General features: G+C 62.0%; 1 protein-coding gene across 2 annotated transcripts; it reads right to left on the bottom strand.

The window, feature by feature from the left end:
- Window positions 1-2,057: 2,057 nt before the first annotated feature.
- On the bottom strand, window positions 2,058-14,343 carry SIPA1 (signal-induced proliferation-associated 1). 2 transcript variants are annotated; one of them, XM_027090310.1, is made up of 16 exons: window positions 13,725-14,343; window positions 10,629-11,397; window positions 9,855-9,982; window positions 9,592-9,768; window positions 7,286-7,460; window positions 6,457-6,560; window positions 6,061-6,218; window positions 5,366-5,975; window positions 4,770-5,044; window positions 3,620-3,838; window positions 3,390-3,501; window positions 3,186-3,294; window positions 2,993-3,094; window positions 2,851-2,905; window positions 2,562-2,640; window positions 2,058-2,471 (listed from the first exon to the last, which is right to left on the bottom strand). In XM_027090310.1, the coding sequence occupies exons 2-16, from the start codon at window positions 11,299-11,301 to the stop codon at window positions 2,325-2,327; spliced, it is 3,123 nt and encodes a 1,040-aa protein (XP_026946111.1). In that variant the 5' UTR covers window positions 11,302-11,397; window positions 13,725-14,343; the 3' UTR covers window positions 2,058-2,324. The 2 variants fall into 2 exon arrangements, with proteins under 2 accessions (XP_026946111.1, XP_026946112.1); XM_027090311.1 differs by lacking the exon at window positions 13,725-14,343 and having other exon boundaries at window positions 10,629-13,554.
- Window positions 14,344-14,431: the final 88 nt, after the last annotated feature.

Below are 14,431 nucleotides of genomic sequence, written 5' to 3'. Positions count from 1 at the left end.
TGGGCGGGGGGGGGGGAGGGAGGGGCGGTGCTTGGGGAGGTGGGGCTTGATGGAGCAACGGCGCTGTAAATGGGGCGAGGGCGAGCGCCAGGAGGGACCTGGCAGGGTGAGAAGGCTAACCAGAGGAAACTGATGGCAGAGCTGCCCGCAGTGTGACCAACCTGAGACCCAGAGGGGAATGAGCGAGCCCAGGTCCTCCAGCCCAGGCTGTGCCTCGCTCTTGGCTTTCCCAGTGTCCTGAAGTGACATCCCGTGACCCCCAGAAGCCCTCTCACGGTCCTTCGCACACTCCCTGAGTGACCTCATCATGCTCATGGCTCACCAGTCCCAAATCCTTGTCTCCAGCCCAGACTTCTCTCTCCAGTGCGCCAGCACACTGGACATCTCACACTGACATCCCTCAGGCCTCTCAAACTCTCCGTGTTCCAAAGAACCCCAGCCAGCCCCAGGCTGCCCTTCCCCCTCCCCGTCTCAGCCTTGGCCTTACCATCCTTCAGGGGCTCCAGCCAGAAACCTGGCCACCACCGTGGATTCTGCATCTTCTCCCCAGCAACTCGAGTCCACCTCCTCACTGGGTCCTGGCAAATGTGCCCAGTTCCTCTCATCTCCACTGCTGTCATCTAGTTTCAGCCACCACCTCTTCCACTGGGGCTGCTACTACAGCCTCCTCCCTGGCCTTGCCTTCCCTGTAGCCGAAGGGCTCTGACACCCAAATCACATCACCCTCCCTTTGAACATCTATCACACCAGAGCCTTCCACCCTGCACTGTGAGGGCTCCTCACTACAGTCCACCAGGTGAAAGCTGGGACACAGTGCTGGGACCTGCTAGTCCAGGAGCTCTAGTGCACCCATTCACAGCCCTTTCTGATTCAGCTCCAGCCTCCTTGACCCTGGGTCCCTACGTAGGCTGACTCCAGTCCAACAGGTCCCCCAGACTGGTTCTACCCAGGATCCCTTTGCCTTCTCTACCTGGTGAACAGGACACTGAGCCTTGATTTTATTTTTACATTTTGGCCACACCTTGCGGCACATGGGATCTTAGTTCCCTGACCAGGGATCGAATGTCCCCACATTGAACCTTTAAAACTCAGCCCCAGGACTTCACTTGTGGTCCAGTGGTTTAAAACTCCATGTTCCCAATGCAGGGGGCCCGGGTTCGATCCCTGGTCAGGGAACGAGATCCTGCATGCCGCAACTAAAGATCCCACACACCACAATGAAGATCCCGCGTGCCTCAACTAAGACCCAGGGCAGACAAATAAAAAACAAAAGAACCCTCAGCCCTCACATTACCTCCTCCATGAAGCTTGAGCCCCTGAAGCTGTTTCTCAGAGCCAAGCTCATCCTGCCAAAGCCTGAGTTTATGGACCCCAGGGCCTGAGTCTCAGCAGGGCTGAACTAGGCATGTGATGCTGCGCAAGTCAGTGCCCTGTCTGGGCCTCAGATCCAGAAAACAGTTTAGACACGATTCAAGTTTGGACCTGCTGATGCCACTCACAGGAAAGGGCCCAGCCTGCTGAGGAACAAGGGGTCATGGGCTGGTGAGGAGAGAAGTGGGTCAAGGGCTGATTTCCTCTGGGACATGGAAACATCTCTCAGGCAACTAAGGCAGAGAAGCTACTACCTCTGGAATTGGGGCCTGCCAGATCTGGCCAGGTGACTGAGGGAGTGCCAGGCTTGGGGGCTCAGTGTCTACAGAGAGGAGAGCGGGGCCTGTACTGGGGACAGGGCCTTTAAAGAGGGCATGGGCAGGTGCCCCTTGGCCCCTAAGCGCCTTTCCTCTCCCGCCCAGAGGGGCTCTGCCTCTGATCTCAGCCCCGCAGGTCTGGTTCTAGGGCAGGGGCCTGGCTCCAACGATTAAGCAGAATAGGTACAGGGTGTGGCCACCTGCTTCCCAACAGACCAAACCAATGTTTGTGGGACAGAAGCCAAGGGTGGCCTAGCCTCAGAGAACCCCTCAGTTTGTGCCAGCCCAACTCTGAGCCACTGTCCCAGGAGCTTGGCCGGGGCCTGAGGGGGCAAAGCCCCTTCCCCCATCACGTCATGAACACCTGTGTGGACACAAATAACGGTGGCTTCTTTATTCCCTGAAGTCCCCTTTTCTCCACAGAATATTTACAAACGGGGATGGGGTAGAGGGGCAACTTCGCCACCAAAATGCCACCAAATAATGGGCCGGGGAGCGGGGGCAGTGCTAAGATGCGCCTCGCGCAGGGATAGTCCCTGAGGAGGGCCCAGGGCCTGGTATGGCCCAGGTGCCCCGAGCGAGCGACCGGGCAGTTCCAGCAGGTCCGCAGCCAGGCTGAGGCTGGACCTGACAGCTTCAGGCCAGGTCGCTGGTGGGGGAGCCCAGCTGCTTGGAGGCCAGGAGCAGGCGGGTGGCCGCGCTCTCGGACTCGGCCTGCAGCCGCCGGTTGTTGTGTCGCAGGCTCCGCACCTCCTCCTCCAGGGCCGCCCTGTCTGCCTTCTCCTGGGGGGAGGTGGAGCGAGGCGGGAGTCAGCGTGGCCAGCCAGCGTGGGCAGCCCTGTGACTCCCCATGACCCGCAGCCACCGTGTCACCTTCTGCAGGTCATCCTGCAGCTTCCTGAGCATGGACTCCAGGTGAGAGACCTTCTCAGACAGGCTCCCGGGTTCTGGCCTGAGAACATGGGATTCAGAACTCAGTGAGACCAGGGCAGGGTGCGGCACCATGGGCTGGTTCCCAGACCCACCCGCCTGAGAGGAGCCCACCCCCTGTCTTCTGACTGGGGTGTACATTACAGCAGAGCCCTGGGACAGAGCTTCACTCCAATGGGTGGGCACGAACACTGGGCATGGGGTGAAGGGGTAGATCGGATGTGAGGCTTACTCAGAGTCAGATTTTGGAGTTCCCTTGGCATCTCTGCTCTCTGGGATGGGTGGCCCTGTGGGGACAGAGGGACCGTCTGGGCAGGCAGGTAAAGGGAGAAAGCCCCACCCTGGCTCCGCCCGCAGCGCCCTGGTGGCCTCACCCTCCCGGGAGAGCGACTCCAGGATGGTGTTGCAGGTGGAGGCGATCTCTGAGATGGACTGCCACTCATCTTCCAGGGTCTCGCTGCCCGCCTCTGACATGACTGTGGGCACCGGAGCTGGGCTCAGCTAGGGAAGCGCAGGCCAGGCCTCCTCCTGTCCCGCTCCTAGACCCCCACCTTGCTCCAGACTCACTTTTGCTGATGGAGTTCCTCAGAGACAAGGTTCGTGGCAAGAAAGAGGCCCTCAGTTCCGGGGCTGGGTCACCCCTGTCCTCACAGCCACTGGGGCTGCCTGGCCCGTCCTGGGGGGCAGAAGTGGGTATAGATGCAGTGATGCCCACCATCACCATGGTGCCCACTCCTGCTGGTTGGGCTCCAGAGAGTTGCTTCTGCTCACCTGGGTGGGGGGTGTCTCCCTGCCAGCACTGGGTGCTGCCGGCTTGGCTGTGGTGGCAAGGAGGAGGTCCGGGGTGGTGTTGGGCAGGACTGGGGCCTCGTCGGACAGGGAGCTGGGGAGAGCAGGGACGGCTCAGCACTGCAAGCTGCCCCCACCCGTGGACCCTGCTTGCAGAGGCCTTCCCGTCCAGCCTCGTGGGCTAGAGGAGAGGGAAGGCCGAGCGGGCGTACCTGCAGGGTGATGGAGGGTTCTGGCTGTGCAGGAACTCGGTTCTCTCCTCGGCCAGGTCCCCGGGCCCTGGAGGACCACTGCCATCGTTCAGGCACACTTGCAGCAGCTGCTTCGTGGTGGCCAGTAGGGCCACTGCTGGGGCCTCATCCTGCACTGGCTCGGGAGCCCCCCGCCGGCTGGGCTCCTGCAGAGACAGCATGTACAGCTCCGAAAAGCTCCTGGGGGGAGGAAGGAGTAGGTCAGGCAGGAACACCAGCATCACCAGCCCCACTCCCAGCTGTGCCCAAGGCTCGCTTCCAGGAGGAGGAGAGCTCTCCAAACTCTCTGACAACACTGAAAAATATTTGCCTGGCTACTGGCCATTTGTCCAGACCTCAGTTCACATCGCAGTGCTGCCCTTGTGAATCCTAAGCAAATGACGCTGAATGTCAGTTTCTCCATCTGTGAAATGGGGATAATAGTACTGATCTCCTAGTTTGCTGTGAGGATTTAAATAACGTGGGAAAACCACTTAGCATAGAGATCCAAAAAGTACTGCCTGGGGGCAAATCCAGCCTCTGCCTTTGTCTTTTCTTTCTTAGCAGATGTGCCTGTTTTTGTACTGAAAGCTAAGGTTGGCTTTTACAGTCTTAAACAGTTGAAAGAAATAAAAAGAATATTTTATGACATGTGAAAGTCACATAAAATTCACGTTGCAGGGTCCATAACTCGTTTTCATGGCACGAGGCCATAGTCATCATTTAAATGTCACCTCTGGATGCTCTTGTGCTCCCGTGATGGAGCCGAGTGGCTGCAGCAGAGACCAGATAGCCCAGAAAACCTGAAATATTTACTCTCTGGCTCTTTACATGAAGAGTCCGCATATCCCTGGTTTAATGCAGTAAGTAACCAATAGTGTGTATTGGGTGTCTGTGAGAAATACAGCGGGGGCTGCTCTTGGATCTTTTGGGCGGTGAAGACGCGAGCTTAATAGTCTTCATTCTACCCATAAGGATAGTGCAGTTCAGAGAGATTAAGAGACGCGGGATTCTCTCAAGAAGGAAAGGCCTCCCCGCGAGGTTCCTGTCGCTAATGGCCACACGGGAGGCACGGGCGAGGTGGTGGCCAGCTGCCCGGTCCTCCCACCTCCCTGCGTCCCAACGTCCTGACCTGCGGGGCCGGCCGCTCTCGTCGGGGGTCAGGACGGTGACGCAGACCTTGGGCGCCGAGCGCAGCAGCTGGGCAGCGGCCTCGGGGCCGAGACTGGGCAGCGTCTGGCCGCACACGCGCAGCAGGCGCGCCCCGGGCCGCAGCCCCGTCGTCTCCGCGAACGTGAAGCGCTCCACGTGCGTGACGAAGCCCTCGGCGTCCACCTCGAAGCCCAGGCGGCCTTGGCCGTCGCGGGGCAGCGCCAGCTCGCGGGTCTCGCAGCCGCGGCTCACCAGCTGGGGCGGAGCGGGGCGGGGCGGGGCGGGGAGTGAGCGGGGGCTAACAGAGGAGGGGCCGCCCCAGCGCCAGCCCCGGGGACCGTCCCAGGTCACATGGGCCCTTCCACACGCCCAAGGAGGGTATTAGCCACCCACCCCGCAAAAGAGGGCCTGGGGACCCCCAGTTCCATCCCTGCGAGGCTCCCGGTGTGCCCCACCACCCCGACTTCCCCTTTCGCAGGAGAGGCGGCGGGAACGAGGGGTTCCAAAGCAGGCTCCTTCCCCGCTGCGCGCGCGCGCGCAAAGACCTTGCACCCCAACCTTACTCCCGCGCGTCACCTGCAGGCGCGTCACGACCTCGCCAACGGCTTGGCCGGGGGGCCCGTCGAACCGCAGCATGATCGCCTCCCCGCGGCCATGGTACAGGTCGAGCTGCTGCTCGGAGAAGGTCCAGGCCAGCACGTCGCGACAGGCGCAGTTGAAGACTACACGGCCGTCGCGCGGCGCCACCAGCACCAGCGCCTCGGCCGAGATGCCCAGCAGGCATGGCACCTCTGCGCCGTCAGGGCCGCCCTCCTCGGCTCCGGTCGCGCCCCGCGCCCCGGGCGCCGCGCGTACGCCCCACACCAGCGCCCCTGCCGCCTGCAGCTCAGCGCCCGGGCCCCGGGGGGACGCCCGCCGCCTCCCACCCAGGGAAGGCAGGCCGAAACGGGAAGCCGAGTCCAGCGACGTGGTGGTCACCTCGTTGGTGGCCAGGTCCTGCAGATACTGCTGGCGCGTGCGCGTGGCCATGGCGTGGAACTGGCGTGCGTGGCCCGCCGCCTGCTCGCCATTGAGCGCCTTGGCCAACAGGAGGGCCCGGAAGTCGGCGTTGGCCGCAAAGGGACCTCCGCCAGGGGGCAGAGCTGGCCCAAAGGCCGGGGTGTCCTGGGTGCGGCTCACAGCCACCCTATGGGGAAGGAGGCGGTAGTCAGGGGCAAAGGGAGGGCCCAGGAAGACCTACCCTTGGCAGAACTGGAACTCCGGGCGCCCACCTGTAGGAGGTGTGCGGAGTGCAGGGCGCGTGGGCCCGCACGACTAGGAATACGTGCTGGAAGTGCGAGCGTATGGTGGTGGGGCAGAAGGGCTTGCTGCCGGGTTCCTGGAACACGATGGTCACAATGTTGTTGCCAATGTGGCGCTTCCGCAGGAGCTGGGGGTTAGAAGGTGGGGGATGTGAGTGAGACCTAAGAGCCTGGGCACCAGTGGCTCCCCCCACCTGCCCCTGGTGAAGGCCTGGGGTGTTTGTCTTTGGGGAGGGACACTAGCCTGGAGCGTAGTTAGGGGTCAGCAGAGTTCAGACCAAGGTTCAAACACTGCCACCCACAAAGCACCCCTCCATGGTCCCCAGAAGCCCATAGCCAGCCCCCATCCCCAGGGCCCCCTCACACCTGCTGCTGGTTATTGGGGGTGTAAGGCAGCATCGTGGACACGTGGAACATGATCTCATGGTCCTGGTACGTGGTGTAGAGGGAGTGCGTGCCCGTGGAATCCGCTGTGGCCAGTTAATTGGGGACACCGAGGGAGAGCAAGGGAAATCTGGATGGCTTGAACCTGCCATCCTGCTTGCAGTCTGGAGCCTCTGTACCCCCAGCCAGCAGGTGGACAACCCCTTTCCACCACCAGCCAAGGTCCAGGCCATGAGCTCCAAGGGCCTCAGCCTTGGCTGCTCCCCTTCCCCTCCCCTCACAGAATCCAGCCTCCAGCCTGGGATTGGGATGGGGGGATGCTGAGATAGAATGAAGACAGAAATGAGAAATGGCCTGCTAACAGGGAGTCGGGGGCGGATGTCCCAGGAGAAGACAGATGTTGGCCCAGGCACCAGCATGTGTGGAGCAGCTGAGAGAGTGGAAGGCAGGCAGGAGGTGCTGGATACAAACACTTTCCAGGGACCCTGGGACCTTTCCAACCAGGGAGGCAGGGTCTGGGCTGGTGGAATATGTGTGTTTGATGGTGAGGGTGGTGCCTACAAACCCCCTTGACCCCACTCAGGCAGTAGGGCACCGGGGCCTTGGGGGATAGTCCCAGCCCCTCCTCCCAGCCATGGCTTGGCCTTTGCAGCCCCAGACCCACGTCCTCAGCCTACCCAAAGAACTCTCCACCCCCGGCCCCAGACCCAGGACAAGATGGGACAGAAAAGCGAGCAGGCAGCTGGTTTTCACCAAGGCAGCCTGCCCCTCAGCATGGGTCTGCCCCCACCCTGGGCCCCCTGGGCCTCACTTTTGGTGTCCAGCTGGGCCCTGTAGCTCTCAAAGCCTTTGAGCCGCACCACGTCACCCAGCAGGGTGAGGAACTGCATGAAGGAGGGTCCTGCGTCCTGGTTGTTGTACATCTCCTCCTCCGAGCCCTGGCCCGCCCGGCAGTACAGGATGCCCACCTTGCGCTGGAAGCTCAGCTGCGGGGGAGGGCACAGGCAGAAGGCACAGGCCTCAGTCGCCCAGCAGCACCCCTGGGCCTTGGGGAATGGACCGGGACACTGGCCTGGGGGCAGAACTGCCTCCGTGTGTGGCCTGAGCTCTGCCCTCTCTAAGCCACTTCTGTGTCCTCGCTTATCAAGTGGGTTCTGTCTCTCCTGCTCCCAGCGCTCAGGAGGGCAGAGGAGATCAAGGTGAGAAGGAACCGGGAGGGGGCTGGTTGTCATATGACCACAGAGGACGTGATTCACGGAAAGGACCCTGCACAGAGTGCGCTCGATCCCAATTAATGGCCACATTGTCATCCTCCTTATCTCAAGGCCAGCCTGTCCTCCCCTCCCTCAAATGCCAGGCACCCTGAGCCCAGCCTCTGGAGGCCTGGAGCCCTGCACCACCTCTGCTTACTCTCTGCCCCCAGCTCCTGTGGCTCCTTTGCATCTGGGGTTAACTGTGCACAGCTCAGGGCGCTCTGCCACCACGCAAACAAGCCCAGGGCCCCTCCAGCTCTGGCCTCCCGTCTTCCTGCTAAGCGCGTCTACACCCACAGTCCCCACTTCCATTTCATCCCTCCTCACACTACAGCCCCACTTCCACCCCAGCTCCTAAACCCCAAGCCCCTCTTACGGCCACGGGCACGGCCTCATCCTGGCACCCTCTCACCTTAGTTGGCACTTGGGACAACTGGAACTTCACTCTGCCTGAGACCCCAGGGACCTCACCCTCTCACGTCTGGGCCTCTTCCCCAGCCACGCTCTTCACCTTCAGTGGTCACAGCAGCCATCTCCACGGAATGATACCCCCAACTCTGCCTCCAGCCCAGACCCCTCTCCCGAGCTGCAGCTGCCCAGATGTCCTTCCAGCCCCTGGCACCTCACCTCCTCACTATGACTCCCCCCCCACACCACTCGTCCTCCAGGGTCCCTGCCTCCATAAACTACCGCTCCCAGCGGCCGAGAAGCAGGGCAATCTCACAACACCCCCACTGTTCCAGTCGGCCACAAAGGCTATCCACTCTGTCCCTGGACTGTCACCTCCTCTTCACCTCTGCCATCGTCACCACCACGTCTGGCTGGGATCACAGCGACAGCCTTCAGCCTGGCCTCCAGTCTAGCCCCCACACTACAGCCAGAGGGCTGCTCAACCTCTCAGATCTTCCACAGCTCCACGGTGCCCTCAGGACCAAAGGCCAGCCTTTCCCACCCCTTCCCCCCAAGTCCTACTCCAGTCATGCTGAACTACCCACAGGACCCTGACGTGACAGTTTTTAGTCTCTAAGCTTCACCCAAGTTGTTCCTTCTGTCCAGAAAATGCCTGCTCTTCCTGGTTTGGGCTCTTGCATTTCCTCCATGATGCTGAACCAAGGAAGGGCTGTCAGCGCTACCTTGGTGCCCCATAGAGCCCTCAACATTGCCCTGTCCCTGTTATCCTGCTCCATCATTATCCATGATTCTCTGCAGCCTCTCTCCCACACCTGTCTGTGAGCTACTCAAGGACAGCATCTGGTCTAGACAGGTCTCCAGCATCCAGCTGGGGCCTGGTACCAAGGTATGAGGAAATGTTTGTTGAATGACTAACAGACTGAATGACAGAGGAGGAGAATCGGGGCCAATAGGCAGCTTTCAGCACAGGGTAGGGAAGGACCTTCAGCGGGCTTGAGTGGTCCCACAGTGGAATGGGCAGCCCCAGGAAGGAGTGAGCACCCCAGACTGGCAGGAGACCAAGCAGGGCGTTGCAGGGAAAACTGACAGGGAAGGAGAGGGACTTGCAGGAAGAGGGGGTGGCAGTCAGATCAGCGCTCCTCAGCTGAAATGCACATAGGAATTACCTTGGGATCTTCTTAAAGTGTGGGCTCTGAGATTCAGTAGGTCTGGGGTGGAGCCCGAGAATCTGCATTTCTAACAAGCTCCCAGATAATACGGACGTTGCTGGTCTACAGACCTTACTTTGAGAGGCAAGGCTCCAGATGACCTCTGATGCCCTCCTTTTGAAAAGGCAGCTCTCCTGGGGTCCCCGTCCAGCCCAGGATTAGGGTCAAGGCTAGGTGGCTAGGAGCTGGGCAGGCTGGGTTCAGACCAGGTCTAGCTGTAGGGCAGGGCTGTCCCACCCACTTACCACTTGCTCGTCCAGCGTAAGCAGCGTGCGGGGCACCTTCGGTGAAGCTGAGCCCAGGCGCAGGCAGGTCGGGCTCAGCCGCGATGCCACGTGCTCTAGAAGCTTCCTTGGGGACAGGCCTCTCGGGGGCCCTGGCGGCAGCGCGTCCTCCGAGATGGTGCCACGGAGGGTCCGGAGCTAAGGAGGGGATATAGGGGCGCTCAGGATACGTGCAGGCCGTTCAGAAGGCAATCCACGGTCTAATTCCCATGACCTCGGCCTACCTGCGTGGTCCGCACGATGATGCGGTAGCTGTGCAGAGTGCCCCCTCCGCTGCTCTCCTTCTCCTCCCGCCGCAGGCTCACTGCCACCGGGCCCAGCACCTCGTCCAGTCCGAAGAAGTTCTGGTGTTCTGGGGGAAGCAGGCGGTGGGTGACCAGATCCACCCCCCTGAGCAGTCCCACCCTCGCTCGACCACGTCCACCAAAGTCCCCGCTCCAGGTCCCACCACAACACTAGTTCAGATCCTAGATTAAGTCCAGTCCCCTCGTCAGCCCTGCCCACGTTCTACCAACCCAGATCCTGACTCCTGTCGGCACCTATACACTTGGCCCTAGGCCTCACCCCTTCTGCAGCCTCACCGATGATATATCTTGCCCCAGACCCAGGGGGGCCATGCCTGCCTGCTCCAAAACCTAGATCCTGCATGGCCTCGCCCACCATGCCCATATTCTTCCCCAGGATGTCTGGGGCCCTCCCTTGTGGGCACTGATGAGAACAAGGTTCCCGGGTGCAGGGGTTCAGTTTTCACCTCACAGAAATGTCCATAGGAAATCTCTCCCCAGACGGGAGGAGCAAAAGGATGAACCAGATGGGGGCAGCGGAGCATGCCTGGCTGGGTGGAGGCTGGGCTTGGTCTTAGGGAGGTGGGTAAAGCTGGGCAGCCTCGGCCCAGAGACAGAGCCTGACCCTTCACGTGGCCAGGGAGTTGACAGGGAAAGGACAGCTCACCACAAGTGACAGGGACCTTGGCCCCTCCCCAGCGGCCCTCCCCTCACCTTTGCCGTAGAAGTACTTGCGGTAGTAGCCAGCGCCCAGGTCTGCATGCTCCAGGCTGTAGGCCGAGGTTCGGTTCTGTGGTTCCTCCAGGACGGACACGGCCGCGTTGGGCAGTGAGGGGGGCACAGGTGGAGACACCAGTCCACCCAGTCCCAGCTCGCCCTCACCCCCGAGCTCACTCACGAAGCCAGGCGCCTCAAGCAGCAGGTCGGAGCGGGCAGTCTGGTCCTGAGACGAGGCGGGGGTCCCAGAGCCCGCCTCTGCGTGGCCCCCTGTCCCCCGGGGCCTCGGAGCCCAGTCAAAGAGCAGGCTCTGCACGTCATAGTGGGCGAACCAGCGGGGCTCGGGCACGGGCGGGAACTCGGGCTCCGGCTCCTCGACCGGCAGCCCCAGCAGCGCCAGCGGGTCGGAGAAGAAGCGGGCGGGGGGCGCGGGGGGGCGGCCGGTCTCCTCGTGGCTGTGGGCGCGGGCGCGAGGGCTGGCCGGTGTCGGGGGCCGGGCCTCGCCCGCATCGCTGCCGCTGCGCAGGAGCGGGCCGCGGGCTGGCCTGGGCTCGAAGGTGTGTGGCGTCAGCGGGGGCCGCGCCGGCTGGCGCAGCTTGCGGGCGAAGAGGTCATCGGTGGGCTCAGGGGCTGGGCCCCGCCGAGGACTCCCCACGCCGCCGGCCCACATGGGCGTGCCTCGGACCTGGGGACTTGGCTCTCCGGGTGCCGGGCCGCATTGGCAGGCACGGGTGGTTGGTGCCCAGCCGGCAGGCCGGTTCCTGCCCTGAGGGAGGAGGGGTCTGCTCAGAGGAGCCTGGGGAGAAAACAGGAACCCGGGCCCCCAGCCTGGTCCACCATGCGGGTTGACTTCCGGCCCCCTCCACGACCATCAAAGCCGCTTCCGCTTTCCTGGCCACTTCCTCGTCTGCCTGGGGCTGAAGTTTCCAGCCCCCTCCTCCAGCTTAGTGCTGGGCAGGGCTGTCGGGGCCTTGGCCCTGAGGGTCTTGGAGCCTGGGCGGCCCTGGGACTGCCAGGGCTCCCCAGTCCCCACTCACACACCTTGGCTTTGGTCTGGGCCCAGAGTGAGAGTCCCCACCAAGACCTGGCCCAACCGGAGAGATGATTTGTCTCCGCTCCGACGGAAAACCCATGGGGCTACTGGTGTCTGGGTCCTGTCCACTTGACAAAGGGAGGACGTCCTGTCCCCAGAGACCTTCCTCCCTGCTCCTCCCACTTCCTCCAGGATCCCAGAGGAGCTGAGCACCCAGAGGCTGGGTCTCAATGCCCTGGCCCTCACGGCCTCAGTACCTCAAGGACACAGGGGTTCCCAGGGGGCACTGGCGGGGCAGCAGGAACAGCAAGAGCACTTCCTTCAGCACGGGAAGTGGCCCCAACTCTGGGGCCCGGCCCCACATCCTGAGGAAGGTGCTGGGATCACATTAGCTCAGTCATGGGACCTAAGTCAACCTAACCTGAAGGACAGGCCTGGGCTCACCCTCTTGCAGGCCTCTGTAGCCATACCTGGGGGTACGGGAGGGAGTCATGCTGACCAGGCCCCTTTGCTGGAACTGGGACCCATGGGGACTTCCGCCTACCTGGCCCCACTGATGCTGAGAGGAGAATCTGAACCCCATATGACAAACAAACTGAGGTCCAGATAAGGGGATGCTCTTGACTGAAGCAATTCCATATCAGCTAGGATTTGAACCTGGGCCTGCCAATCTCCAGGGCCTAAACAGTGCTGTACCTCCCCACTCCTAACACTGTGTGAGTAGGTGTGGGGCAGGTGGGGGGTTGGGCTAAGGCTCGAGGTCTCACAGGATGTAAGAGTGAGACACCCAAGGCCCCAGGGACCAGCTTAAGTGTGAAAAATGTGTCGAGACCAGGGGCAGGTGCAAAGGGTGGTATGAGAACGTGAGGGGGAGTCACCCTCAGGTGAACCCAGGATGGAGTGGGTGGCTGGGACAGGGATGTGGGTGACCCACTAGGGGTGCAGGCACCTGCTGATGAGTCTTTGTGCATCATCCGGTGACACTGTGTAGGGCTGGGCTAGGAGGGGATGGGAGCAGAGGCTCTGCACCCCTCAGCTAAAGCTCCAGGACCCAGTAAGGCTCAGAGTGCCTCCTCCCTTGGCTTCTCCTGGGACAAGTTCGTGACACTGACCCTGAGTCTCTGTTCTTTCACCTCTAAAATGGGGTTAACTATCCCTGTCCCCTCCCAACACTGCTGGAAGACCGAAAGGAAGGTGAAGCGAGCGAAGCTGGCCTTGTGTTAAGTGTGTGGTGTCAGATGCAGGCCCTGGCTCCATGTGCCAAGCTCCAGGGCCTTGGCTGTGGTGTGGGTGAAGTGTGTGTGATGGGGGTGACAGGGGACATGAGGGAAGGGGTCTGCGCAGACCCCTGCTCCGTGTGGGTTGAGCTCTGTGTATCTGTGCGTGCACAGCCCATGGGCTGCCTCTTGCTCTGGCCCAGTGCCGGGCTCTGGCCTGCCTTGGGGGATGTTCTTGGGCTCTGCCCCCCACCCGGCAGCTTCACACAAGGTCCATTGAGGCCGGGACATTCCTCACGGCCTGTGTCACTGGGGAGGAGGGGGCCGGCCCGCTCCCACAGATCCGGAAGGCCTGGCTGCCCCAGGAGGAGGCGCTGGATACTGCCCAGCACATCTGGAGGTCATGACCCCGTTTCTGCTGCCAGGGGGCGCGACAGATGTTTCCTCCCAGGCCAGGCCCGGGACCAGGGGGCGGTGTGCAAAGGCTGGGTTGGAGGCCGCCCAGGGAGAAGGGGAGACCCAGAATAAGGGGAGCACACAGCCGACAGGCAGAAGGGCAGTCGCCAGTGCCGCTGAGAGGAGTCGGGAGGCACCGCATCCGCTCACCCGCACACCGGGCGGGCCAGGCCGTCCCGCAAAGGAGATAGGGGGCAGCACCGGCCAGAGGCAGGGGACTGGACGTGCTGACTTGAGATTGGAGCCCAACGGGAGGTTGGGAGCGTGCAGACGGCGAACGCGGCGAGGACCCCTCCCACCCACACACCACCCGGGCCCACGCCAGGCCACTTTCTTCCCTGTTCCGCCCGACCGCGGTGCCTCCGCTCCCCCCTCTCCCGCCGGTACCTCTGCCGCCTCCTCCCGCGATGGGGTCCAGCTGCCTCCTCTCCCGCTACAGCTCCGGGCGCCGGCTCCGCCTGGGGGCGGGGCTATGCCGGGGGCGGAACTGCAGCGAGGGGGCGGGGCCGGCCCGGGAGTCTCCGTCGGCGGGAAGCGCAGCGGGCGGGGACTGGAAGCCTGGCGGCGGGCAGTCTGAACGGCTGCCCCACGACAGGCCCGGCCCAGCCCAGTAAACTGTCGGGCCTCCAGTCCTTGGCTGAGAAACAGGAACAAATGTACCTGCCTTCCAAACCAACTGGGAGGGCTAGACCGGGACAACTAGTGCTCAGCTCCATCCCGGAACAGAGCAAGTGCTCAGGAAGTGCCGCTATTTACAAGCACTCTGCTCGTAAGCACTGGGCCCTGCCCTACACACGCTCTCGCGTATTCTTAGAACACCTTAGACAGGTATCATCTCTTACTTATAACTGGAGAAACAGGTTCAGAGAAAGGCTTTGGCCAAGGTCAAGGCTAACAATTGTAGGAACCTGCCACTGGAGCTAGAAGTCTTTGAACACTTGGGTGTGAGAAACGGAACAACTGCAAACCTCAGATCAAGGATAGAAAAGGCAACAGGCTTGTGAGAAAGAGGATCCAGTCCTACTTGAACCCCACCCTGGTTTAACCTTGATCTTCATCATAGCCCATTCCCCTCTCTGTGCTCATATACCCTC

Source organism: Aethalodelphis obliquidens, unplaced genomic scaffold (assembly GCF_003676395.1).
Source record: "Aethalodelphis obliquidens isolate GAN/ISIS:26980383/991018 unplaced genomic scaffold, ASM367639v1 scaffold69, whole genome shotgun sequence".
NCBI classification, from domain to species: Eukaryota; Metazoa; Chordata; class Mammalia; order Artiodactyla; family Delphinidae; genus Aethalodelphis; species Aethalodelphis obliquidens.
Note: the sequence above shows the minus strand (reverse complement) of the source record. Positions and strands in the feature narration are given on the sequence as shown.

What these genes read in the sequence shown, in the direction of transcription:
- SIPA1 (XM_027090310.1), bottom strand. Translation starts at nt 11,301, where the DNA reads ATGTGGGCCGGCGGCGTGGGGAGTCCTCGGCGGGGCCCAGCCCCTGAG. An exon ending in GGGAGACACCCCCCACCCAG is followed by an intron (nt 3,295 to 3,389) that starts GTGAGCAGAAGC and finishes TCTGCCCCCCAG; the next exon opens with GACGGGCCAGGCAGCCCCAG. An exon ending in GGAGTCGCTCTCCCGGGAGG is followed by an intron (nt 2,906 to 2,992) that starts GTGAGGCCACCA and finishes CTGTCCCCACAG; the next exon opens with GGCCACCCATCCCAGAGAGC.